General features: G+C 39.7%; 2 protein-coding genes across 4 annotated transcripts in view; both read right to left on the bottom strand.

Moving 5' to 3' along the window:
- DERA (deoxyribose-phosphate aldolase) overlaps window positions 1-15,610 on the bottom strand; it is a 60,986-nt gene extending 45,376 nt beyond the window's left edge. The window contains exons 1-5 of one of the 3 annotated variants that reach the window (XM_031589929.2): window positions 15,453-15,610; window positions 8,624-8,721; window positions 5,800-5,947; window positions 4,069-4,164; window positions 2,646-2,780 (exon numbers count right to left, since the gene is read on the bottom strand). In XM_031589929.2, coding sequence (XP_031445789.2) covers window positions 2,646-2,780; window positions 4,069-4,164; window positions 5,800-5,947; window positions 8,624-8,721; window positions 15,453-15,483 — 508 coding nt within the window. In that variant the 5' untranslated portion in view covers window positions 15,484-15,610. Of the gene's footprint in view, window positions 1-2,645; window positions 2,781-4,068; window positions 4,165-5,799; window positions 5,948-8,623; window positions 8,722-14,564; window positions 14,647-15,452 lie in introns of those variants that run through there. The other 2 variants (XM_090145742.1, XM_090145743.1) reach the window with 2 other exon arrangements.
- A 2,007-nt stretch (window positions 15,611-17,617) lies between these two features.
- On the bottom strand, window positions 17,618-26,589 carry STRAP (serine/threonine kinase receptor associated protein). The gene is made up of 10 exons (XM_031589928.2): window positions 26,347-26,589; window positions 25,048-25,183; window positions 24,206-24,287; window positions 23,884-23,956; window positions 23,222-23,318; window positions 20,634-20,771; window positions 19,903-20,039; window positions 19,069-19,218; window positions 18,458-18,523; window positions 17,618-18,156 (listed from the first exon to the last, which is right to left on the bottom strand). Exons 1-10 carry the CDS (start codon window positions 26,456-26,458, stop codon window positions 18,095-18,097), a joined length of 1,053 nt encoding a protein of 350 aa, XP_031445788.1. The 5' UTR covers window positions 26,459-26,589; the 3' UTR covers window positions 17,618-18,094.
- Window positions 26,590-27,318: the final 729 nt, after the last annotated feature.

Raw genomic sequence — 27,318 nt, 5'->3', positions numbered from 1 at the left:
CCCCCTACTTTATTGACACACGACATCAGAAATGGATGTTGGCAGCATGGCAGTAGAGATTCAACCTTCCCACCAATACTCCATTATATTTTGTTCCCATGTGACAGATGGCAGTGGAGGGCTAGTTTGACAAAATGGCATCTGACATGGAAGAGTGTATAAAGTAAAGGCGTGTCACTGAATTCTTCTCAATGACAAAAAAATGTTGCACCCACTGACATTCATCAATGCTTGCTAAACATTTACAGAGACAAAATAGTGAATGTGTGCACAAAATAGTGAATGTGCTGCCTCACCGGCAGCAGGTGGTACGTTTCAGCAGTGGCAACAGCACAGTGGGTCACTTTGATGAGCATGACATGCAGGCTCTTGTTCATCACGGGCAAAAATGTACAGCTAATGCTGGTGACTATTGAAAAATAGTGTTTTGTAGCTGAGAATTTGCTCTATCAAACTCTGACTTTCATAGAGAGTTACTGTGCATACTGTATCTGTTGTGGTTTCCACAAAAATAAATGGGAGGCATTACTTTTGGAGCAGCCCATATATTTATGGCCCAAGACTTCTTCACTTAATGCAGCCCAGGCAACCCAAAATGTTGCACACTCATGCAATAAAATATTCACTAACAGTACAGGCTTCTGAAACAAACCACAGAGCAATACTACTCTATCATAGTGACCCCAACTATGGAACAGACTAAAAATATATGAAGCTAGAAATACACAAACAGTTAAGATAAAGGTACTCTATCAGGTCCATATTTATTTGTCAGTAGTATCTGAGGTCTCAAAGAATGACAACATAACAAAATAATCATAAAAATATACTTGGGTTTTAAATATAAAGAGTTTCTATCATAACTGCAAGGTAGCCATAAAAGCTACCCTCAGTAAAAGATACGTAAACTAACCACTACCAAGATATGGATGCCTTTCGAGCTTGTTCTGACCTTGGCTGTAGATAGAAGACTATAAATAGCAAATCAAATATCAATCTTAACTTATTTATTTAGTAAACTGATAGCTTTATACTAGATCCACCATTCTTGTGTCTGTGTCCTCCCTCCCTTGACTTAGAATCACCAGAAACAGTTCAATTCCCATACAGAAAAAAACTCACACTGTATGTCCAGTTCATTTCATCACTGGTAAATACTCTCTCTCTGAATCGACCTGTGCTTCTCCTCAATACTGGGCTTCTTCTCATAATTCTGGGCTGTATAATCTAGAGCTTGCACTTGTAACTGCCTGCATGCCCTAACTTTCTGACCTCTGCTCTGTGCAACTTGCATTAAACAGCAATGTACTACAAAGTCTGAAGCACAATAAGAATGGTTAAGTCAGAAATTTTTGTAAGAAAGCAGCAGACGTTTTTAGACACAAATTCAAGCTGTTTTCCAAGTTCAGTGTGATGGACTTTTTTTTTCCTCTCTCCACTGGACTTAGGACATTTTATGTCTAAGACCTGTTAAATATCTCCACTGGAGGAGCAACGTGCTTTCTAACTGTACATAAGGTTTGTTACAAGTCACAAGCATGGCATAGGAAAGCGTGCATACAGTCTTAATGTTGGCTAACACAGAATTTGAACCATCGTTCTCAGTCTCCTAGTGTCCACCTTCAATCAGTTTCTGAGGTTGAATCTGAATCACTTAAGATAGAAACAAATGACTACAGTGTCTCCCTTCAAGAAGCCAGACATTTGTAAACGTGCATTTATTTCAAGGTAAAGGGATGGAGATAAAAGAGATCAAGATGTAAGACCAAATGGCAAACAAGATATGAGTCTTGAAGAAACAGATGCACAAACTTCAGGTGTTTTGTTTGTTAGTCTGTTTTTCAAATTCAATTCTAAATGATAACTGAAAGAAGCCCAAAATCAGAAAACATGATCTGTTACTGTGATGTCTCTACTTCCTTAACCATAAACAGGTACCAGTGTTTTTATGGAGTCTTCCAATCACACAAGCTATTACAGTACTGCATTATACAATTAAATGGAAAATTTATTCCAAGACAATGATGTGTTTACCTTCACACTGAGATTAGTTGTAGGAGCATTGTCAGCACTTAAGGCAAACTGTTCACAGTACATTAAGGAGGCAATTAGAGCAAAAACCATCTTCAGCATTATTGTTCTTACTAATTAGTTGCAGGTTACAGGCACAGGAACATCAAAAATAATATGAACAGTCAATTTGTACCCTCAACTTTGAAAAAGAAAACAACGAAAATACACATTTTTGTCAAGAACTGAAATGTGTATTTAATAAGATATAATTTACATTAGCAATCCCTTGGGGGGTTTAACAAAACTGTTCAAAGACTGTTGGCATTCATTTCTCCTCCATTTCACTTGCTATTTTTTTAAATTCTGTATGGAAAATGCTCAAAAGTATAGAAACAACAGACCCAATCTTTAAAGCATAAAGTAATTCTGAATTCCCAACCCATAACAGCATTTTTTAAAAGAAATTTGGTAATTTGTCATGCTTTAGTAAAATTATTTTGATTTAGTTCAGTGTCCCAGATTATCAGAAAGTCTGTGGGGAGGGATCAAATTCTTTAAGGACTAACAATGTAGAAACTGGGGGGGAAGAGACAGAACTAGCACATACACTTACATAGGTCTAGCTTCCTTACCTTCCCACTGGCCGCTCAGCACCAGGCTCCTGCTAATGACAATGTCAATCTCTCTGGCACCATACTGCACAGCCAGCTTTATTTCAGCCAGTTTCGTTTCTAGAGGAGTTTGTCCAGATGGAAACCCAGCAGCCACTAGCAAGGATGGAAACGGAGTTAGGGGGGAGAAAGTTTGGTTTATAAATTGGACATAAAATTTTGTGTACTTCTAATACACCAAAGAATTTGAAAGCCACTGATTTTTTTTTTAAATCCCTATCACAAATCAAAAACCTAAAGGCACATGATCCTATCCTCCATCCAGCAGATACTAACTACTTCTTATGAAAAAGTTTCTTTCACAAGACATAAATTTTTCCAAAATGTCCTACAAAAGCACAATATCTATAGAACTGAACAAAGAAGGAGTGAACTCGTATGTGAAACAATAGATAATTTTAAAATTCTCCCCAATTTTTTAAGGAGTCTTTTGAGTTAAGTCCCAGTAATATATTAAATGACTAAATCACATTACAGCAAAAACTTTTTAATGAGGTCTACTTAGAATTTCCTTTATGATGTTTAAGTGCAAAACCAAAAGTAACTTTGGAAATAGAAATAATAATGGCTTTGTCAGAGATTCTCTGTGATATAAATGCAGGTAGCTTTTTTTTTTTCCTTTCACAACATAAAGAAATGAAAAGAAAACCCAGAAAACATGGATGTTAGCATAAAACACCTGATCTAACTTCAAAGTTAGCCCTTGCTTTGAACAGGTTTGACTAAATGACATCCAGAGCTCCCATCCAAACCACATAATTCTGTGATCCTACTTTTTGCTTACAGTAGATTCAGAACTTGTTTATCATGTGGTGACTAGAAAAGAACTGGCACTATGAAATTTATGAGTACAAGTCCTGAACTTGCAGGCTGCTCAGCCAGCAATAACCCTTGCCTCTGAGCAAATCTTCAATGATTTCAGCCTGTAGGACCATACTTAGAAGCCAAAAAACTGACGATGAGAAAAAAAACAACGCAACAACAACAAAAAAATCACAAACCAGAAAACCCAAGATATGTATTAGAGTAATCTACTTCTTGTCTACTGATTCTTTGTCAGACACACTATCTCAACCAACTTCTTCTACTCATCTGAGGGAAACGGCTTTGTATACCTTAAGAACCTCTCTGCTGAGCTTCCAGATAACAGACTTGGCATTCCTGATAAGCCTGCAGTTGAAACAAAACAAATGACCACAAAAACCATAAGCAAATCCTCCCCACAGTTCCCTTCCTTCCACCTGCTTCCTTTTCACCTTACTCTGAAACAAAAGCAAATCTGAACTTCCAGATTTTTCTACATATTTTACACACGTAGATAATACTGCTCCACAACTATGTATCTATTAAAAGATATAATCGATTGTTTTAAGAAAACACTTACCTGAAGCTACTGGTATATTACAACCAGCAGCCTTCAGGGCGTTAACAGCATCAGTGACTCTTGCAGGATATACACAAACTGCTGCAACAGTAATACCTGCGAGAGACACAATTATATGCACAGCATATAATGAACACAGGTATGTTATTTACACCTCTCTCCCACTTTCGTATTCTCACAAGAACCTTAAGGACATACAACAGGGATATTCATGTAAGTGCTTCTCCATATTTTTACCTCCCTCATAGTCCTCCACTTGTGCCTGGGAACAAACTAGCATTATCAGGAGTTAAAGCACCTCTCAGTGTTTTTTTTTACCAACAGATTCCCTGTTTAATGACATACATTTAAGACATGCTTAGTCAGCAGCATATTGTGAGAAAAACTGCTGCCAAGCTCTGTCCTTACCTGTTGAGCCAGGCTGAGCCCAGCAGCAACAGAGCAGTCTTTATGTTAATGCAGTTCTACTGCTTTTCTAGTTGAAACACTGTTCTGTCTCAGATAATTGCTCTCATATTTAATCTTTCAACCACCTGAAAAGTCCATAAATCTAAGTTTAGTGAAAAAAAAAGGCTAAGCTTTGATATTTCACATGTATGGCTAGAAACTAGAGAACTGACCTTCCTCCTTGGTTTTACATCATGTAACTTCAAGTAGTGGATGAAAGCCTGCGTAAAAGTATCCAAATATTTTGATAGTAGAAGCATGCTGCACACGTCACTGAGTTTTTTCTTTTTCTTAGATGACTGTAAGGCCAACATGCTAGGACAGAAGCCAAATCATATTCACTGGCACATCAGTGATCACATCTAGAAAAATTGTGAGGTGTTGCTCTGATTTAAAGAAGTTTTATATTGAGAGTCTCAGTTTGCTCTGAAGTTTTATCAGGTTCAGTCTCAGGTGTAAAATCTGAACTTCAGATGGAGCCTACTTCAGTAACATCAACTTGTTGTCAATGCTTTACCACCAGCTGATAAGGGCTGTCTGCTTCCCCTCCGACTCTGTTGGCTTAGCTGGGAACTTCGGAAGTGTAGGGGTATATGTGTTTCACACATAACTACATACTAGAGGAATTATTCCTTAAAGCAGATTGGGCTGCAAAGATGTCACCTATCATAATTACTCAAACAAGCAGATAACAGATAATGTTTTCTGAAGGAGAAATAACGTGCTTACACATGTGGAATACCTATTTTCTGACAAGTAAAGTGGCAGACTCTTGAGTATCACAGAATTACAGAATGGCTTAGGTTGGAGGGGTCCTTAAAGAGTAATGCAGAGCAGCATCAGCTAAGCATGAAATCCCCCACTTTTGCAAATCAGAAAGCACATCAGCAGATTAATTTGTTTCACCTTAACGCACTGTTATTAAAAGATACACTGAAGTTACACACTTATGGTTTCTGTATCAAATTTGTACATTATGCACCGTAACTTATAGTGTTTACCTGAGCCCATGCCTTAGTTTGGTTTCCAAACTGTGAATGAACTTATCCTCTTCACATTACTGTATTAACTCAAAAGAATAAGTATGATGCATTTAAAAGTTAAGGCAGTTTCTTTGAATAAGACCACGTAGGACCTACTTCTCTCACAGCTATTCAGCAAAACTATCTGCCTTAACTGTTCCCATAATAGAAGAGGTCATTTGTACACCTTTCTGAAAACTAAAAAAATACTGAGAAAACAGCCATTTTCTCTACAAACCTAACAGAACAAAAGCAATCAAACCTTTATCATGCATATCCATGGCTTTCAGTAGATCCTCTCTGATGGGGTGCTTAGCTTTAAAACACAGTCTGTGAACGTTTGAAGGAGTATCATCACCAGAGAGAGTGGTAAGGTCTATGCAGGTGACAGCTTTCAACAGCCAAGCAGCCTGCAAAGGGAGCGAAGAAAGGAATATAATATTTCAGTTCATGCTTCCAAAGCCAAACTGACTTAGAAATAGGAATCCAAAGCCTGGTTCTCACTCTAAGAATTAGGAAAAGTATACTATATATATGGAGGATACAAAAAGAATGACAGACAAGGATGGCAGAAATTTGTTTGTATCTTAAGTAATATCTGACAATACAGAAAGGATTTGGAATCAAAAGTCAGCTGTCTCAGAATCGAAGGCTCAACTCCATTTTTTGTTGCAGAAGCTAAGTACCAAACAGGACTAAGAATCAGACAAGCATTTGTACTCAGAAAAAAAAAAAACCAAAAACACATTAAGTTATGCTTGAAAAGGAGCATAGATTTACAATTGTAAATAAGCATATGAATGTACATGTCAGCAATTCGTTCATAGGTCGCTCCAAAACTAACGCCTCATATTTATATCCAGAGAAACGACAATAAATACAAAGAGCACAATAAAACTCTATTTGATAGAGCAAATTCTCACTACATTTCAAAATACTTCTCAAGCACTATTAGCAATGCATTTTTGCCAGTGATGAACAATATCCTGCATGCTGTGCTCATAAAAATCTGCACCAATACAGGTGACCCACTGTTGCTGTTGCCACTACTGAAACACACCACCCACCACTTCACTGTGCTCACATTCTCTGTTTGGTTTCCATAAACATTCAGCAAGCACTGATGAATGTCAGTGGGTGCCATTTTTTCCACACGGAGGTATTCAATGCCACAGCTTTGCTTCATATGCACTTCCATATCAGATGCCATTCTGTCAGACTGCCCCTCTGCTGCCATCTGTCACACAGCAACAAAGTGTAATGCAATATTGGCAGGAAGGTTCAACCTTTACTGCCATGCCACAACATCTGCCTCTGATGTCATGTGTCAATAAAATAAATTTGGAGGCATTACTTTCAGTGCAGCCCTCATACAGTAATACACCTGTATGCCTGTCCTTCTGTGAAAATAAAACATGGAAGCAGTGAAAGTTAAGAACCCACAATTGTTTAAAATTAAGAGTCTAGACTTCAGATGTTTCTTTGATTTGTGTGAATCTGGGACTAAAAAAGAAATATGTAATTAATAGGAGAAAAACAAAACAAAATTAGAAAAACAAAGCTACAGACTAAGAGCTAAATTACATGGCTACAGTAGTCTTCAGAGGAAAATGCTATAGAACATTAAAAGACTTATTGATCAGAGAATGGAACAAAACCTCATCCAAATATTTTTCAAGGTTTGTCGCTGAACAAAAATTGAACTTGGAACATTATTTTGAAATACTCGCTGGAGGTCTTCCAGCAAATGCTTATTTGCAGCGATGGCTTCACTAAAAACAGACATCTTTTGCTTGGCACTTGTCCAACGAGGAGTGAGATGGCACTGAAGGCCATTTGAATCTATACAACAATATCAAGGACAATTTCTTCCTGACCATTCCATTCTATTTCATGGTTTGTCAGCATATGAGGCAAAGCTTGTTTCTGCATGGAGGTATTGCTCTGCAAATCTTAAGAGGCAGGCCAGCCTGTAAACCTTTCCCACTTAGCTAATGAGTGTCTCCTTTCTGAACCCCTACCAAATACTACATCAAAAGCTGCTCTGGGGGTACTGAGCTGAGTAATGAACTGTTACTGGCCTCTGATAGTCTAAGCTTGACCGCTTGCTTCTAACTGATTTCTACTTTCATCCTATTAATACTTCAGATTTGATCATGAAGGTAGCTTTGGCCACCCCAGAACAGCTGCCTGCCAGCTCAGAATGTCAACTACTTTGAATTATTATTTTTTTTTTTTTGGGGGGGGGGGAAATTAAGTACAAATAAGTGATTGCAGCTTCATTCTATAAAGTTGCAATATAAAGATTGCTCCTTTATTGTTTCCTATCTCCTGCTTCCAGTTTATCAGTCACTGCTGAAAGGAAACCATTTGTTCAGTGTGGAGACGGAAGGAACACCACTTTTTGCCCACTGAACCAAGAATCAAGTTGTCCTTCAAACACCACCTACAGCCCACAGCTGAGCACTCACTGGGAGCTCTGGGCCTACTCCACAGCATTTCTCAGATCTCGGCCTTGCTCAATGCTGCCAAACTGCCTATCTATGGCATTCCTACACCCAGCTCTGTCCACCGTAGCTATACACACAGAAACACACATCAAGTACCATAGCCAGTCAGGATTTTTGAGTTTTCAGCAATAACTAGTTAAGCAAAGAAATCACACTTGTTGGGAATGTTTAAGTAAGCAACAGTCATCCAGGTAGGTCAAACCTGACAGGGACCATGATCATATCTTACAGCTTTAAATTAAAAAATAAGGAGGCTGTGTGCAGAGAAGTCTGCCTAGGATACAGAATAAATGTGGTGGGATAGTAATATACAACTTAATCCACTCATGAATAAAGATGACTGAAATTCATTTGCGGTTTTGCCACTCATGAGTTATAAGGTTTTTAACTTGTTTGGATAAATGCGTCACCTTATTCCATCCCATCATCATCAAATACAAATTATTAAAATAAGACATGGACAAGCACATCTTTTAAGTTTACATGCATCTTGAGGAAAATCCAATATTTCAGCTTAGAGAGGGAGAGTGACTGCTTTAAAAATACAGGAACAGAATGCATAAAAAGAGCACTTACTTGCCAATTACCTTTCACAGTGTGCCATTTCTGAATTTGTTCTGCATGCCTTACAACTGCAGGTGGATTCACATACACTTTGGAGATCCAGCCAAGCTCTGATGTGGGAGAAAAAAAAAAAAGAAAAAAGTCTCTAATCTATTTCTGTGTTCTTTTAGTGTGCTGTGTGGGACTTCAGAAAGAAATTGTAGATTTATTTTGGTCCTCTGAAGAGCATATTGTGCTTTCATATCCTTTCAGGGGCTTCTGCACTTCTAACCAGTCCAAAATACCACACTAGGATAAACATCTGTCAGGGGATGAACTGTGAACTGGATGTTTCACACAGCATGTCTTGTTTGCTGTTAGAACTAAATTAACTTAATGCTGGTGAGAGACACTGTGTTTCCAGTCCAACCTATGAATTTTAGTATGCATGCAGATAAACAGTCTTCTGTTGTTGTTTGCTGAGGTACTTCTTGATTCCAGAGTAAGGTAACATTTAGTCAGTCCATTCCTTGTTTGCTTGCAACAAGGATGCAATGGCACTTTATGTGTATGTGAGTGGATCTTTGATTGCAGGAACTGTATCCCACACAGTAAAAAAAAACCTCCAGACAGACTTTTGTGTAATAACACAGATAGGTTGTTTTTCACCCGGAGCTACTTTTAATGAATTTGCTATGAGGGATGGACAATCTGCAAGTTTCCAAAAGAACTGCATTCCTGGGCAGCACATCTGCTGGCAAGTACACATATACCTGCCTGCCTTAGAAGTGCTCACCTTGCCAAGCACCCTGGGGGACTCGGGCAAACATCTTCCATCTGTGAACTTCTTTAGATGCCCACTGCAGGTGGTCTGGGTTGCAATTTCAATGAGTTACAGTACCGATAAACAATAACCAGAGCCAAAAAGAAGTGGATACTCAACATTTACAAAAATAATAAAAATGTCCAAAAATAGAAGCATCACAAAATGATAATCTCTTAATGAAGGGTAACTGAATGATAAAGAAGAAGTGATGGTTCACAGCCTCACTTCTTGAAATTTCTGCTTAGTGTGATAAATCAAAGGTCTAATTTTGAATGTTAATAAACACAAACTCATATCCTCCTGCTCAGAGAAGTACACAGATAAAAGAAAACAGAACATCTTTAAAATCTCTTGCACCCCAAACATAAATAATTCTTTTAAATCTCTTTCTTTTTACTTTTTAGCTTTAATAATGCACAAAAATGCAGGACTAATACACCAATTAAAATATGTGTAAATACAACCTTGTTTCCCTAATGAGACTTACAGATAATGCTGAAGAAAGCAGTTTAGGACAGAGATTGCTCAGTAGATATGCAAGACAAGTGTAGGAGATGCAGCTAAGTCTTGTTCTCAGCACAGTCAGTCACCTTGCTAGTACTTTCCTATCACTACATACATTTAATATCATAAGCAGAATCTGCAGGGCCAAAATGTTGTCCAAAGCAAATAAATTTAAAAAATAATAATAAAAATGAAAGAATTCAGAGCAGTCATAAGGAATTTAGGATTTCTAGTAACAGTCTTACTATACGGTGTACAAGCTAAGGAGGAGCAGGTCAAGATGAAAACCCGTTTAACAAAAACCCTCAATAATTCTCTTTACTCGCCACAGGTCACATTATCTAAAAAATAAAAAATGAATCTAACAAGTAGAAAGCAACTGAGAAAAGCTACTGCTACAGTATTTACGGCTAGATCTTTCCTACTTTTTAAATGTCAATAACTGCAAACCATAAAAACACAGACAGCTGAAATATAAGCTGCATCTTCTGCAGCTGCTTTAAGGTCAGGTCTCCTAGGTGAGAGCACAGATTTCCCATGGGCCTACCATAGGCAATATTTGCTATTGAGAAGGAAAATAGAAACAAACAAACAAACAAAGAATACAGAAATTCTGTGTAGGATTCTACTACTGTGTGCCACGTTTACAGGGGCAACCATTTAATCGTAATCCAATTTGTCGTGATAACTTTTGAACCCTACTGAGTACACGGTGATCTTTCAGTTCCTTTGGAAAAATACAGTAAAATTAAAGAAGCCAATTTAGATGAGGAAATCATCTCTCTAATAACTCTCTAATAAAGACCCAGAAGTTTCACTTACTCTACTGTAAACTATTATTTCTACATTTTGGAAGACAACAAAGAAATCTGGTTTAATAATTAATCTGTAAAATCTACTGCTGTCTGCAGAAGTGTTTGGAAGAATACGAAGACATCAAGATTCTATCTGTTACATCTCATGCTGGACCTTGCTAGAGATACTTCTACTGTATCTGGCCTTACCTGACTTTTGGGCATAGCTTCTCAGTGGGTTTGAGTAATCTGTTCAGAAAATGGAGCACTGCACACTGGATTGCATTAAAGGAAATAATTAAGGGTAATGCTCTGAGGGGTAGGAAAGGCAAGTAATATCAAAGAAATTCACAGTCAATAGGAGAAAAGAAAAGGAAAAACAGTGGAAGTGAAATAAGCTACTACTTCTGCTAACTAATCTTCACTTGCTTTTAAAGGAATGAGTAACCTGATATGCTTATTCTTATGGCTCATACTAAAAAATTCTATTCAGAACCAAAAGGCCCTTGGTTAATCACGTAATAAAAAGAGGGCATAGCAAAGAAGGACAAAGGTACTGGAATATGCAGTAGCAGATGGAGACTTCTGTCTGACGTAGATCTTCCATTCAAGCCCACTTCTCCATTATTTAAAGCAGTGGACAAGTGAAAACAAATACATCTCACCGCAACTGTCTCTAAATAGACTTTTAAGTCTACCATGTCAGGTCTCACCAAATAAATGTATGTGTCTCTATTCAGAAAAATCACTTACAACTCCAGTTTATTCTTCTTTTTCTCATTAAAAAAGCAGAATAAAACCATTATTTCAAATAGAACTGACCGCCTTTGGATTCTGCCCCTCCTCCACTCCCCCAAGCTTTATAATTTAGTATCTGGCTAAGGAAAACTATATTTAATTAGGCTCATTAACCTTGCAGTGTGAACATGTCTTTTTTTTTTTTTTTTTTTTTTTTAAATAAGTCATCTGCTAGTCATCTGCACAATCATGTGGCTTCAGGGATAAGAGTAATTAAAGCAGTTACACTATAGCTAATTAGCCAATATTCTGTAATCACTCTTCAAGTTTACTTTTTCCTCTAAAGACATTTGAAAAAATCATATTCAAAATCTTAACAGGAAATTCAATTCCTTCCTTTGAGAACATGAATCCAAAAATACCAAGCAGTTCCTCAGAGAACAATAAATAAAACCACTTCATTAGTATAATTACATAAATATCTAAGATATCTAACACATTCCTCATAAAAAAGACTCAGCTTTTTGGAAGCTTTAGAAAATGTGTAGATGTTACCCTTCAGATGGCGAAACAGAAAGCTAAAAAATGCCTGAGGCTGTAGTTTCACAAGCATTTCAAAGCAGCTCTGTCCCCAAAAGAAGCTGCCCCCCAACTGTTTATTTCCTCCTCTGTGCCAAAAACAGCATGTGTGCTCCTCCTTGCTATGAACACATGATAAAATGGGCAAGGAAAGTGATGAAAGCTATTATTTCTGGATAAACAATTATGAAACTGTGTCCTGAACATTTACTGGAGAAATGAAACGCTCAAGTGAACGCAGGCTGAATCCAGCTGGCCATGTGTAGCCGAGGAAAAGACTTCAGGATCAGATCTTGTTGAAGAGCTGCGTTACCAAGTAAGCTGTTTACGGGCTTGAGGGTAATTCTTTTTTTCTACACAGAAGCTGTAAATATTTTCTCATAATGACTGTTTCAATAGATCTACTTTGTTTTCACATTGGGTCCTTCTTATCCGAGAGAAGTTCAGTCTCCAAGTCGTCAGCATTCACACCAAGGCATAAACCCAAGTAGAAATAAGCTCAACTACATTGCGACATCACTGAGATCACACAGTGCTGAGTGTTGGTCACATGAAACAGCTCAGTGCCCTCCAAAGCATTTTGAAAACCACTGATGAGCCTTTTCCCAGAATGTCAGCTGTTCCATGAGCTGTAGAACAACTGGAGCTTGGTTTCCTGCAGCACTGAGTCCCTCACTTCCTCCCTTGCTGCAGAGACTTCTTCTTACCCCAATAGTCCAGCTGTCCTGATATGGTCCATATGACCATGGAGTAAGGCAGGACATCATTACTTGAATACAGACAAATTAAAAGTGTAATGAGGAGCCATGTCATTGCTGAGCTGTGCCTGCTCCGTTTTTGCACCAACAGTGGAAGCAGTTCAGTCATTCTGCCCAGTGACTTAGTTATCTTTGAGATATCTGTCTTTATTTCAAGTATGATTAAAGTTATCCAGCAGATTCAGAAAGTGTTAAAGAGGAAACAGTGAAGGAACAGAGCCACTGTAACTGATAAAAACAGCTATTAATATATTAGAACATAATTACGCTGTCTTGAAAAGGGATGCAACACTTCATTATCTAAATGCCACTTACCACAGGCTAGCTCTCATATGCAAATGGCTCGGAAATATCAACTACATATAATTAAAAATATCAGTAGAAACATAATGTACGTATCTTTGGCCCTTCAACTAGAAGGTTGAGCAACACGGATGGATTTTCTTTTAAAGAGTCCAAAAAGACATTTTGCAAAACAACTGTAATTAATTATTCATTACTCAGAATGTATACATACACATACATATATGTATGTACACATATATATAAAAGAATATAATAACATAAAAGAATATATATATAAGTATATATATAAAAAATAGAACACTTTGGGTTGGCTTGGGTTAAGTTGGTCTTTCACCCAACCTCATGCCCAAAGCAGAGCCAGCTTTCAGCTCAGCGCAGTCATCAAGGCCTTATCCTGTTGGTCTTAAGAATCCTAAAAGACAAGGACTGCACAGCACCTTTGGGCAGCCTACCCCAACCATCTCTGCATGAAGAAATTCTTCCTTGCATCCAATTTGAACCTCTCAGGTTTCTATTCATTTCTGTTCTCTCTTGATCCCCCACTACGCTCAGTCATGAAGAGACTGGCTCAATTTCTTTGATGCTCTTCTTGTATGGATGGGCAAGCTGCACAAAGCTGTGTTCCTCTAGGCTGAATCAGTCCAGCTCCCTCAACCCCTCCTCACAGGGCAGCCGCTCCAGGTCACAGCCATCTTGGTGGCCCTCCGCTGTCCTTTATGAAGTATGGCCACGATATCTGTGCCTGTTTGACCTGGAGAAGATTGAGAGGGGATCTCACCACTCTTTAGAAACATCTAAAGTACAGGAGTCAAGTGGATGGGGCCAGGCTCTTTTCAGTGGTGTGCAGTGACAGGACTAGGAGCAATGGGCATAGACTGGAACAAAGGAAGTTCCATAAAAATTGAGGAAGAACTTCATTACTGTGACAGTGACAGAGCACTGGAAGAGACTGCTGAGAGAGGGTGCAGTCTCCTCTGCAGATATTAAAGTCACACCTGGATGTTTTCCTGTGCAACCTACTGTAGGGAGGTTGGACTGGATGATTTCCAGAGGCTCCCTTCCAACCTCTATAATCCTATGACTGTAGCTGATTTAAAAATCACTGGGAAGGGATGGCAACAAGTAGCTGAGAGCAATGGCAGTTTAAGTTCAATTAGCTGCAACTGGCAGAGGCCACATGTCACAGCCCTGAAGACATCCATCCCACTGCACCCTCCATTCAAAGTCTTGTGCACAAGTTAACCCTACCTCTCAGGCAGGGGGTGGCCATTTGTGGGAAGAGAAAGATTAACTCAGAATGTTTTGAATGCAATCAGAGATTGTTTTAGTGGGTCTAAAAAACAAAGACTACAATTTGCTGGTAAGTCCCACATTCCGTACTTCTTTTCCAGCCAAACTTTAATAAGCTCACCTGTCTCTATCAATGATTTTATACTTGGCAGCACTGCCTTCCTTACAAGTATTCCTACCTGTTGGAAGACAGCTGTTTGATAGAATTGGACTGACTTCAGATTCAAGTTTCTTGAGTTCCTGCATAGACAGGCAATTAACTGTAAGCATAAATTTACAGTAAGAAGTAGAACATGTGCCTAGCTTACAATAGCTGGAATGCATGTGCAAATACTTATATTGACTTCTTTTTGTAACAGACACGGAAGTTTTGCTACTGCATTATTAACACATTTGCGTCAGCAAAGAAAAAGATGCTGTTCAGATGGTTATAGTTCAAACTCACCCGTTTCTGCAAGCACCCAAGGATAAGCACATCAGAGGGCAATGCAACAGCTCACTTTTAGAGCTATGTGTCAGTCAGTGCGGAGAATGACAACTGAGTTAACTTCACCTAGTCCACAGGCTAATCTTTTACTTGTGTGTTAACTCTGTGAAAGCGTGTGCCCTCGTGCTAGATTGTAACAGTGCTGCGTGCCTCCTGAGCTCTGAGACCTGCTGCTCTCCCTCTGCCATAACGTCACCTCTTAATCTCCTACACTTAATGTACTGCTCCTCTATGGACCAAACTGCCATACCCCTCCTTAAGGTGGCCGTTCAGGGAGCTGGTCACCTGAACGCAGCCCACCACTGCACTCGTGTTTGGCTGTGTGGAGAAGTGGGAAGGCTGCTTCTCCTTCGCCGTTTGGGCGAAAGGAAGGGAAAAGGAAACGCACTCAAAAGGTTTCTCTCGGTCAGGAGCCGGCACGCGGAAGGCGATGTGACACGGCGGCGAGACGCGGGCGCGGGAACATCAAGCCTCGCGTGGAGACGCCCGCGGGGTCCCGCCGCTCTCCAGCGCTCGTACGGAGCACGAGGCCCTGCCCGAGCCCCGCAAAGGTCCCGTCCCGCAGGCCGCCGACCCTTACCCAGCTCCGTGCCCGCGTTTCTAGCCGCCATGGCCCGCGCTCACGGGCCCGAGCGGGGCGGAGAGAGGCAGGCAGCGCCGGTCCCGCCCCGCGCCGGCAGGAAGCGGAGTCGGCAGCGGAGCGCGCGTCGGCCGCTCTGCCCCAGGGCGAAAAGCAAAGGCGGGGAGGCGGGACGTGGCGACGCCGGGTGCCTCTGCACCCACACGGCCGCTTCGACTTTTTTGAGAGGGGCAGGCAGACGCCGTCCCGCTGCCCCGTCCGGGGAACGCCAGCACGGAGCGCAGGCCGGCCGCCACGCTGCTGAGGTCAAAGAGCTCTTCGTGCTGCTGTAACGCGGACAGAGTAAGATCGCCATACACTTACTTTGTACTGCGTTCTAGTGACGCCAGCAAAATCATAGAATCCTCAGAGTTGGAAGGGACCTCTGAAGGCCACCTAGTCCAACTCCCCTGCAATGAACAAGGACACCGCAGCTAAGTCAGGTTGCCCAGGGCCTGATCCTGCCTTGCCTTGGTAAGACTTCAGGGACAGGGAATCAGCCACACCACTGGGCAGCCCATTCCAATTCTCACCATCCTCACTATAAAATATTCTCTTGTATCTAATCTAAATCTACTCTCCTTGAACTTGAAACCATTTCCCCTTGTTCTGTCACCACAGACTGCTTAAGACTCTGTCCCCTTCTTTCCTGTAGCTCCCCATTGGATACTGAAAGCCCACTATGGGGTCACATTGCAGCCTTCTCCAGGCTTAACACCCTCAGCTCTCACAGCTCATCCTCACAGGAAAAGCATTCCATTCCATGGATGGAACAACCTATGGAAGTAGAAATCTAGCAATAAGACCACTGACAAATTCATGGGCTATACATCATCAATACAAACATTTGCAATTTCAGCCCTATTCATTAACTCCTAGCATGGAAATCACAAATTCACAACAGCATCTGGGAAAGCAACGAAGGGCCAAAGCTCTTATGTTTGGGAATGTTAGTGCAGCATTCTCTATGAAATGCTCAGCAGTCAACTTGACATACAGTACAAGAAGTTTCATTAAGGCATAGAGGGGGGGCTTCTGGTTTTAAATGCATCTTATTCAGCTGGTAAAGTAAGAAAGTATGAGACTTGGAATCCTCATAAATGAATTAGTAATTACTGAAATGAACTAGTAGCAGTAAGTGAGAGGGGCACTTGTTTTAAGGTCAAAATTTGAACAGATTATTCAAAAATTAATTTTGTAGTTAAGCTACTGAATTGATAAATTTCTAGTGATACCACTGCATACTAGGAAACCAAGACTACTAATTTTATCCTTCTTTATTTTCCTTATTTACTCTATTCCTCCCCCTTCCACAGAATAAATTAAGGCTGCAATCAACCTCTAGAGACGAAGTCCAAATCCCCTACTCAGGCAGGCTCAGCTGAAGCATGTTTCCCAGAGCCATGTCCAGTTGGGTTCTAAGTGTCTTCAAAACTGAAGCCTCTACAGGCTTTCCAGGCAACCTCTTCTAAATTTGACTGCCCTCTCTGAGAAAGTGTTTTCATAAGCTTAGACAGAATTACACCTCTGTTTCAATTTATACTCAGGTTTTCAAACATTACGCTTCAATTTTCTTCTAACATTACTGGATGCCATTGGGGAAAGAGTCAGGTTAAGGACGAGTCTCAACGTGAAAAATCAGGAAAGTATATGAACGTATGTTTATATAGTGTTTTTCCTTTCCAAAAAAAGAACAACTTATGCAAGTCTTTCAGCATTAACATTAAAGGAAGTGACAAGCAGAAGAATGGCAATATTTTCTTTAATGATGAAAGTATGGGTTTTGACCTTGAGAGTGTAACTTTTTTTTTATCCAGTTTAGAGAACTAAACCCAAGGTTTTTACAAACTCAGCCAACCTCTGAGATTCTCATGTACAACCACGTATTTCAGTCAGTACATTTAGTTTAGGAGTTCCCAATGCTTTTGATTTAGAGACTCACTTTTACATTCAAAAGTTAAAGAATAAAATGATGCAAGGCTTACATATCAAGAAACTTGCCACTCTCTGGACCAAACACCAAAACATTCTTATTGCTTTCCCTCTGTACAAACAGATGCTAGATAGTATTATACCATAACTTGGCTGCTTTTCCATTCCATGAACCCAACGCTAAACAGTAAAGCTAGGAGTTTTGAGAGGCATTTTATTTAGACAACTGAAAACAGTTAAACATTCAGAAGCAGTGTACAATGAAACAAAAACTGAATACTTTTAGTACATAATCCCCTTTTCAACTAAAGCCAAATCTTCCAACTTTAAAGGAAAAAAAAAATGGGTAAAAGCCATATTTTTTTTTCTCTGTAATAAAGAAAACACACTACAATGAGTCTAATTGAAATTGGAGAGACTGGATCTTGGCTTGCACACTTCTTTCAAAAGACAGTAGGCAGTTATGCTAAAGAGATAGCAAAACTCTACTACTTGTCTTTTTTTGGATACTCAGTTCTCTTACAGACAACACCTAGCCAGTTCCACTGCATTCTCATCAATTACTGCCCATCTTTGCCTTATGTAGAGAGTGCACTCTGGAAGGCTGCTGTTTATCACTGCTCACTTGATTTAGTCTTGTATGTCCATACGTTGCATAACAGTTGAGATAATCACGCCTTAACTTCAGGAGTTGAGCTGTACACTGAATCTGAGTTTTCAGAGGCAACTTCTTCTGCAATTAAAGAGAGAATCAATTTACATACATAAACCAAAGAATGCTGCAGTGATGTTTTAAAGACTGGTTTAGTTTTTCTTTTCAACTTAACTCAATTTGGTTTTTCTACCATATCTGTTAAGTTTGCAAGATGACACAGCTCTAGTCACTATTTTGACACTTAACATACAGTTTCCTAGAAAAACATGCTCAAAGATCTCTAGAGGAGTGAAAAATGCCAGAAGGAATACTTGGAAAAAAGTTAACTGTTCCCTGCTAAAGAAGTCTTAAAGTTGGCATATAAAGTTCAATGTATTACCTATTTCCTCCTCTGCAGTTCCTGGAAGAGTGGTCCTTGCTTTTGCTGCTTCTGCATTCTCCTCTTCTGTAGGGAGGAGAAAAAATGGTTAGTACCTTCCCTTCCACTCAACTCAGAGTGAAAAGTGGGTTTCACTCTGAAAAGAAACAAAAGAATTTCCACTTATTTAGTGTTAAGGAGAAAGATGGGTAAGCAATTCCATCAATTGTTACTTGTTTGCCATTTTCTAAGCACTGCCTTCCTGAGCTCCCTCCTCCCCAAAATACTAGAGAAGTACAGAGAAAGCTTTTAAGAATCTGTAGAAGGAGAGGTATATATCTTAAGTATTCACAAAATTATTTCCAACCTCCTGCTCTATAACATGAAGATTTGAGGCTATACAAGCAATGTAATACAAAGTGTCAATATTAATTAAGCTCTCATTTAAGTTGCTTAAATGACAGCTACAGAAGTAAAACCTTAAACCAACTTCAGTTTCTATGAAGATGCCAAATGACAGTAGAGATCCCATAACAAATTCAGATGATGGTTGCCATTTATATTACTACTAAGATTTCTGAATGAAGCAGCCAGGTAACACCAGGAAAAAGAAAACAAAAGCACACACTTACCAGGAACTACACACTTCCAAAGACCATAGGTTTTCCCTACTGTTGTCTGCCACAGCCTTAGCGTACCATCCTCTGAGCCACTAGCATATAACTCCCCATCAGGGCTAAATCTCACACAATGAATTGGACCGAAGTGCCCTTTGTAAGATTCTATAAGAGAACATATCAAGGCCAATAATTTCTAACTTCAGGCAATGGCAGAAATAAGCGAGAAAACTAATTAGAAGGAGGAAAAAAAATATGGACTGGGGGAAAACTTTTCCAGTACTTCATTTTTGATACCGATTTCTAATAATTAGTATCCCCTTTTTAATAAAGTGTTAATGTTATCTGAATTAAATAAAGGAAGACAAGCATTTAATTATTATAGGCAAAATTACAAAGCAAGCCAACAGCATAGAGTACATGTGCTCTGTTTTGTCACTTACTACATACACATCTATGCAACTTTAAACAAAGACAGGAGCAATAGATGAAAATACACTTAAAAATGCATTACACTCGGCCAGCATTAAAATACAATCCAGTAACTGTGATTCAGTAGACATAATGAATGCCATAGTATGACATTTAAGTTAACGTACAGTTTGCTATTGCAGCAGTATGGGATGACTCACCTTTTTTTTCCTAATAGCTGCACAGCTATTTAACAGAGGCCTTAATTAGATCTGTAAGAGTAACATCAGGTATACTAACAAAGGACAAAGCCTCCTGACTGACTACTTACCTTTCCATTATCCTGAACTCAGATAAGTTTGTAGCACAGCATGCTCTACTATGTCATTTAGTTAATACATGTCAGAACTTGTTTTTTATTATTGAAGTCAAACATACCTAATTCTTCTCCTGTGTTATAGTCATATTTATAGAGTTTAAAATCTTCACCACCTGCAACCAAACATTCTTTCTCTGGGTGAAGGGATGCAGAATTGATTGTAGCAGGTGCTTCAAATGATTTAATCTGCTCTAGACTAAGGGAGGAGAAAAAAAAAGTTATTTTAAAAAAGATCCTGTAAGCAAAGGTCTTGTGATTCTACAAATCACAGTTGCTTTTTTTTTTTTTAAAAAGAAAAAAGCAAACAGAAGACACTCACATGCAGTTTCCAAAACAAATTTTAACATTGGCAAGCCAAGCTCATAAAGTTTAGAAACAGCAAGTTCAGAATAAGCAAAACACATCGAATAGGTTCACACATTTCAAACTACTTTCTGGTACATATTTATGACTGCAACTTCCTTTAAAACATCATAGAAATTGTATAGATTAGTTCTCTTAAAGCACTAAATTGAACTCTAGATAAAAATCTTATTTAATGACAACTCCAGCTAGTTTTGAGCTATGAAAATGGTACTGATCCATTACAGTCTATCATCTTGCAGACAGTCAGGGTCCACTATTTTAGAAAAGTATAGTTGTTTCAGACTTTGCCTCTGACAACATGGTAGGTAAAGATATCTACTGACATCATTTCTGACAACTTTGTGATCTTGGCCTTGTACTGTCAGTTTTCCTCACAATCAAACCCATAACTCAAGTCAAAAAGATTCTGTGTTTTTGGACTCACGTTTCCGCACTATGAAAAGCGATAGTCTTCCCATAGGTTATCACAAGTATTTGCCCTTCCGGAACATACTCCATGCTGCTCACAGACATTGCAACATTTAGTGCTTTCACTTCAGTCATGGTACTCCTGTCCCAGAGGCTTAAGAAAAATCAGAAAGAAGAAAGACTCTCAGATCAATTCAGCAAATCATTTTCCACCTCCACCCATGGCATGCTGTGGTTGCCAAAAGCCACCTAAAGAATGTTCCACAGACATTTCACATTTTCAGCAGCATGCTTTCTTTTGCCTAGCTTTACTTACATAAGAATTAAGGCATGCTTACATTAAAATACTGCTACTTTTAAAACTTAATAACATTAAACAGTACACATACTGTTTTACGGTTTAATACTCAAGGATTCTCTTAAAAAGCTAAAAGCCTTATTACATGTCTCCTGAACAATACTGATTTCTAGAAGCAAAGCTTTAAGACTGCATTCTGCCTTCTTAAACTCAAAACACAAAGAGATATAATACTAATTTAAGAAAATGATAGACTCATTGAATATAATTTAGCACTTTACCTAGGCAGGTAAGAAATATCTATACAGAAATCAAATTAAATTGTAACAAACTGTCCCACACAACATCCTGGTCACCAAATTGGAGGAAAAAATGGATTTGATGGATGGACCACTCGCCAGATAAGGAATTGGCTGGATGGCTGCACTCAAGAGTTGCAGTCAACAGCTCATTGCCCAATCAGAGAACAGTGATGAGTGGCATTCCTCACGGAAAGGTTCTGCGACTGGTACTATTTAGTATCTTTGTAGGTGACATGGACAGTGAGATTGAGTGCACCCTCAGCAAGTTTGCAGATGACACCAAGCTGAGTGGTGCAGCTGACACACTAGAGAGAAGGGATGCATCTCAAGCCAAACAGGCTTGAGAGGTGGGCCCATGTTAACCTTATGAAGTTCAAGACCACCAAGTGCAAAGTCCTGCACTGGGATTGGAGCAATCTTAAACACAGGAACAGGTTGAGCAGATAAGAGCTTGAGAACAGCCCAGAGGAGAAGGTTTTGGGAATATTGTTTGATGAAACTCAACACAAGCCAGCAATGCACACTTGCAGCCCAGAAGGCCAACTGCATCCTGGGTTGCATCAAGAGAAGTGTGACCAGCAGGTCAAGGAAGGTGATTCTGCCTCTCTACTCTGCCCTCATGAGACCCCACTTGGAGTACTGTGTCCAGTTCTGGGACCTCCAACACAAAAAGAACATCAAGATGATGGAGCAGGTCCAGAGGAGGGCCACCAAGACTATCAGAGGGCTACAGCATTTCCCCTACAGGAACATGCTGAGAGAGCTGGGGCACTTCAGCCTGGAGAAGAGAATGTTCTAGGGGAACCTTACAGCAGCATTCCAGTACATGAAGGGGCCGACAGGAAAGCTGGAGAGGGACTTCTCTTAGAAGGGCATGCAGCAACAGGACGAGGGTAAATGGTTTTAAAGTGGAAGAAGGTAGATTCAGACTAGACATTAGGAAGAAATTCTTTAGTGTGAGGGTGGTGAGACACTGGAACTGGTTGCCCAGCGAGGTTGTGGATGCTCCCACTCTGGAGGCATTCAAGGCCAGGCTGCATGGGGCTTTGAGCAATCTGGTCTAAGGGGAAGCGTCCCTGACTACAGCAGGGGAGTTGGATCTAGATGATCTTAACAGTCCCTTCCAAACCAAACCATTCTATGATTCAGTGAAATAAGAAACTTATAAGTTAACTGAATGCTATATTTCTAAAATTCAGAGAAAAAAAGGTCACTTGCCTATCTTGAATGAGGAAACTGAAGAGAAATGGATCCAGAATAGAAACGAGGAGACTGCAACTATGATTTCACCCTATCCACTGTTCTTCCACAAAGCAGAAAGCCATTATGACTCTATGCCATAAACATAAGAATAAGGGGACAAGTAGGCATGAAATAATGCTGATCATATCAACCAGAAAGCTGAGGAATCAGCAAGGCACATCTTCCTTCTTTCCTGGTCAGCGTAGTTTAAGGAAGGATCTTTGTCATTTGATCTCCCCAGTAGCCAAGTCTGTCTAGGTTTTACCCATGTACATTTAACTGGATGATCTACCTTATAAAACCACAAAAACTTTCTCAACTTACCAGCATGGTAGAGAAAGACAACTATGACTATTAAGAGTGCACTGTCTCCAGAGAGGCTTCTCTGCCTTTTATCCCAGCCCTCACCTTATGCTTGACCGCAGAAGACAAGGCAGTGACACTTCATCTAGTGTCTTCACAAGACCTCACCTAGCAATTAATTTCCTCCAGGATTATGAAAATCAAATTAATTATACTATTCAGTTATCAAAGACCACCTCTTCTTACCAGGGAGGACATGCTTATGGTGCAAATCAGAATTACCACAAAAATTACATCACCAGCAACATATAAAAACTGGATTACATGCACATATGCTAATCTAGAATCAAACAGCCTGTGTTACTATTTCCCAAGGAAAGAACAATCTTCTGACAGAAACTGTACACTCACAAGTAAATGTGAGCTTCTTAGAAAACTAGAAGTTATTTTTTTTCTTACCGGACAGTTTTATCATCAGCTGAAAGAATCTGTTTGTCATCACTGCTCCATAAAGCTTTTTTAATACCAGAAGTATGCCCACTGACAACATCAGGTTCTTAAAATAAAAATAAGTATTTAGTACACATAAGAGCATAAATAAACATCATGCAATAGTTTAGGAACTCTGGTAATCTATACAGATTTCCATTTACTAGAAACTGCAAAATTACTTCAAACACTACTGACTTTATTTACAGATTTCAATCTAGGAATCTATCCAATTGTCTAAACATAAAAAGCTTCACTAGGTTAACGTCAATATCAATTAGCTTTGTATCTGTTTTCAGAAGTTCAGTATTAATATGAATTTAAGCACAGTTAAATATGAAGAGACTTTTCCCTTTCAGGTAGTGGAACTTTAGTTAGACCTACTCATAGTAAGTCCCTGTTGAAGTAAAACATGCTATCCCTGAAACCCTTCATAGATAAGCTCTATTTCACTTCAAAGACTAACACAATTTGACTTAGTATAGAAAACTGTTATAGAAACATTCTTTGTAGAACAAGCTCAAACATGTCTTGAAATTTACAACAAAGTCCAGAATTCATATTTAACTCATACACAAGAAAAATCAACAAAACAGAAAACCAGCAATAACCAGTTCTAAGTGCAGACTCACCTGCTTCTGGCTTGCTTAAATCATAGATGCGCAACAATTTATCTTGTCCACCTGTTAACAGATAATTGCTATCCTGAAACAGAAGTTATAAAGGGTCAACTGTATTTTAAATTGAAATATCAGCCTTCATCCATAAGCCTTAAAATATCAGTTATTTATCTCAGACAGTTTCTAAAATATTACAACTTATTTGTAAGATCAAAGCTTAAATGTATGCTAAATTACTTGCCTGCCAAAACAGACATATAAAAAAAGTAGCAAATAACAAAACATACCGAAGACCTTACTTTTTTGTTGAGTATGCTATAAAGTTTTTTCATACCTGTGTAAAATCCACACTTTTGACAATGTGTTTGTGAGCCAGTGTGATTAGTTCATCTCCTGACACAGCATCCCACACTTTGCTAAATGACAAGAGAAAACATGTACATTTCAGTAGCTCTAGGACAAATCTGAACAAATTAAGTTGTCTGTCCTAACCTATCCTATATAATCCTTCCTGACACTATCATAACATTTTTAATCATAAATAATACATTCTAATGAACTACAGATGTATAAGCATACCACATATTCTTTTACTGAAGTATTTTTTTGTTACTATCCCACCATTTTCTTTCACTCACTTCTTCAGGATAACACACGATCAGCATTTTAGATTCAAGACAAACAAAGGCAGCTCTTCTTCACAACTTTTACAGACTGAATTCGAATAACTGGATTTGAATCATCAAATATATTGCAGTACACTGCAAACAGTTCAAACAAGCAAAACAAAAATAAATGATTCACTAATACTTCTGCATGTCTCCTTCTAATAATAAGTGTCTGACTAGTACACAAAATGAAGATCACTCTTGCCACTCAGGTATAACTACAGTACTAAAGTCTTGAACTGCACAGCATTGTTTATTCTAACAAATCAGTACAGTAATTAAGTATATTTGACAAGAAGCAACCATAGTTGCTCAGCAAGATAGAATTAGCTGTAGCTGCTCGTAAAAAATTTAAATTCTAGGCTGTAATATAGTTATAAGGTAACAATTTACTTAAAAAAAACAAAAAAAACCAAACAACCACAGCAACTTTCTACAGCCATATAAAAAAAAAAAAGGCTACTGACTGAAATCAAAATAAAGACTTCAAAAGCAGGTAATCACTTACGCTGTAAAATCTGCGGCTGCTGTAGCTGCTTTAGTGGCATCTTTGTTCAAAGTAGCACCCCAGACAGCACCTTTATGACCTAGGAATGTGCCAATCCAGTCTCCTGTGTCACCCTGACGTAGCATAGGCTTTCCATCTTCGGAAAAACAAAAACCAATATTCAGACAACATAACAAAAAAGAAAGCTGTTTTAGGAAACAGTTCCCTTGCACCAACATGGAACAAAAATTAAACCGCCATCAGACCAGCTCCCTTAATGGAAATACCATATACACTATGAAGCTATTCTTTGTAAAACAGTTTAGCTGAAGAACTTTTTCATACTGTTGCACCTCTAGCATGCATCTAAAGCCACAGATACCAAAACATTATTTCAAATGAAATTCAAGCTTTCTTTTGGTTTTGTTCCTACAATAGAAAGGAGCACCTTCTGTTGTTCGTTGCTTTTTTTTTTTTTTTTGTATTATAGTCAAGTTTCCCTAGGGCAGGTCAGTTCCATTGATTTTAAATAAATATTTTCAGACTAACAGTACACAAAAAGGAGTCTTGGGTTTATAATGAGAGACATTTTAAACGTTTATAATGAGAGATACTGTAACAATGAAATAGAAAGCCTATATCGTGATTATTTTTTGCAAGGGGGCTATCAGATACAGTTCACCCAAAGGAACAGAGCTGAACATGAAGTTCTCAGAAAGGATGAGGAATATTCTTTTAAACTTGGGAACACACGTGAAGATTAATTCATATGCATATGAATGAAAACGTTACTCTTATAAATGAGCAGAAGAGAGTTCTTATGGGAAAGGAAGCAGAAATCACTGCTCTGCAATCAGCAAGGCAGCTGCCTCAGTTGAAAAGGAGCCGGCTTTAAGGGGTGTTCAGGATATATACACAAGAGGCAGTTATAGCTACTTTAAAACAACGATTTTCAAGCCTTTCCTTTACAAGCGGGATTCAACGTGAATGAATGGAAGCCCTAACACCTTGCGGGCTAAAACACTGCAAAAACCCTCCAACCAGTTCCCATCTGGTTACGCTGGAAGCAGGTATTATTTTAAGAGCACCAACGCCCCGCTGAACGCTCGCCTCGACCCTCCTCCTCCCCGCTCTCCCCATCGCAAATCTTTCAAACAGGTACTTGCGGCCGTAGCCACGCGCAACCCCTTTACAGCGGCCCGCAGGCCCGCCCGCTGCCCACGCGGCCTCAGGGCGGAGCAGGCCCAGTGACCGCGGCCTTTGCAAGGGACCGGTGAGGCAAGCGCGGCCGCCCACCCCTCGCCCCCCAGCCGCGCTTACCCTTGCAGGCGCTGATAAGGAAGTAGCCGTAGGGGGTGACGCCGCTGAAGGCCAGGTCCACCACGGGCCGCGTGTGCCCGGAGCACGTCAGAGGGGTCTGCCTCATGGCCATGGCGGCGGCTGAGCTCGGGACGCGCAGGGAGCTGGGCAGGGGACGCGGCTATACTACAGCCGGGTAGGAAACGGCGACCGCGGTGTTGGCGGCAGCGGCGGAAATGACGGCAGCGGAAGCGCTCCGGAGCGGAAGTTACGTCAGCCAGCGGGTGCGGAACCGGAAGTGTTGGTAGGCGTTACGTACGGGGGCAGCGTGCTCTGAGGGGCTGAGCGGGAAGGGCTGTAGTTGGCAGCACAATGCGCCCTGCTTCTACGTTCTGTTTCCTGTAGCTATGGCGCTGCGCTGAGCTAGTCAGCTCTGCTTGTAATCTCTGATTTGTAATATTACAGAAACTAAGATTTTGTAATTTCATGACCAGTGTATTTTTTGTTTGTTTTTTTTGTTGGTTTTTTTTTTTTGCGAAATCATAGAATCCTAAAAGCTGGAAGAAGCCTCTGAGGTCATCTAGTTCACCCATCAACCCATCACCACCATGCCTGCTCACCGCATCCCTCAGTGCCACGTGAATGTGTTTAACACCTTCAGGGATGGTGACTCCACCACTTCCCTGAGCTGTCTGTGCCAATGCCTCACCGCTTTTTGAGAAGAATTTTTTTCCTCATATCCAAGCTGAACATTGCCTGCTACAAATTGTTGGAAATACCCAAATAGTTTATAAGAACGGTATCTCTGATAAAGCTGATTTTATTCCCAATTGCAATGGCAGGCCTCCTGCAAGCAGGAGAGCACGCAGAAAACAGCATTACATCTTTTATGCCCTATTACTCAACGCTTATCTCTTTTTCCCCTGGTTCCTCATTGGCTGAGTACTTCAGGTTCACAATCTTCCGACGCTCAACTAAACATGCAGACACTGG

Source organism: Phasianus colchicus, chromosome 1 (genome assembly GCF_987193195.1).
Source record: "Phasianus colchicus chromosome 1, bPhaCol1.hap1.1, whole genome shotgun sequence".
In the NCBI taxonomy this organism is placed as follows: domain Eukaryota; kingdom Metazoa; phylum Chordata; class Aves; order Galliformes; family Phasianidae; genus Phasianus; species Phasianus colchicus.
The sequence above is the reverse complement of the archived record's forward strand: the minus strand, read 5'-3'. Positions and strand labels throughout refer to the sequence as shown.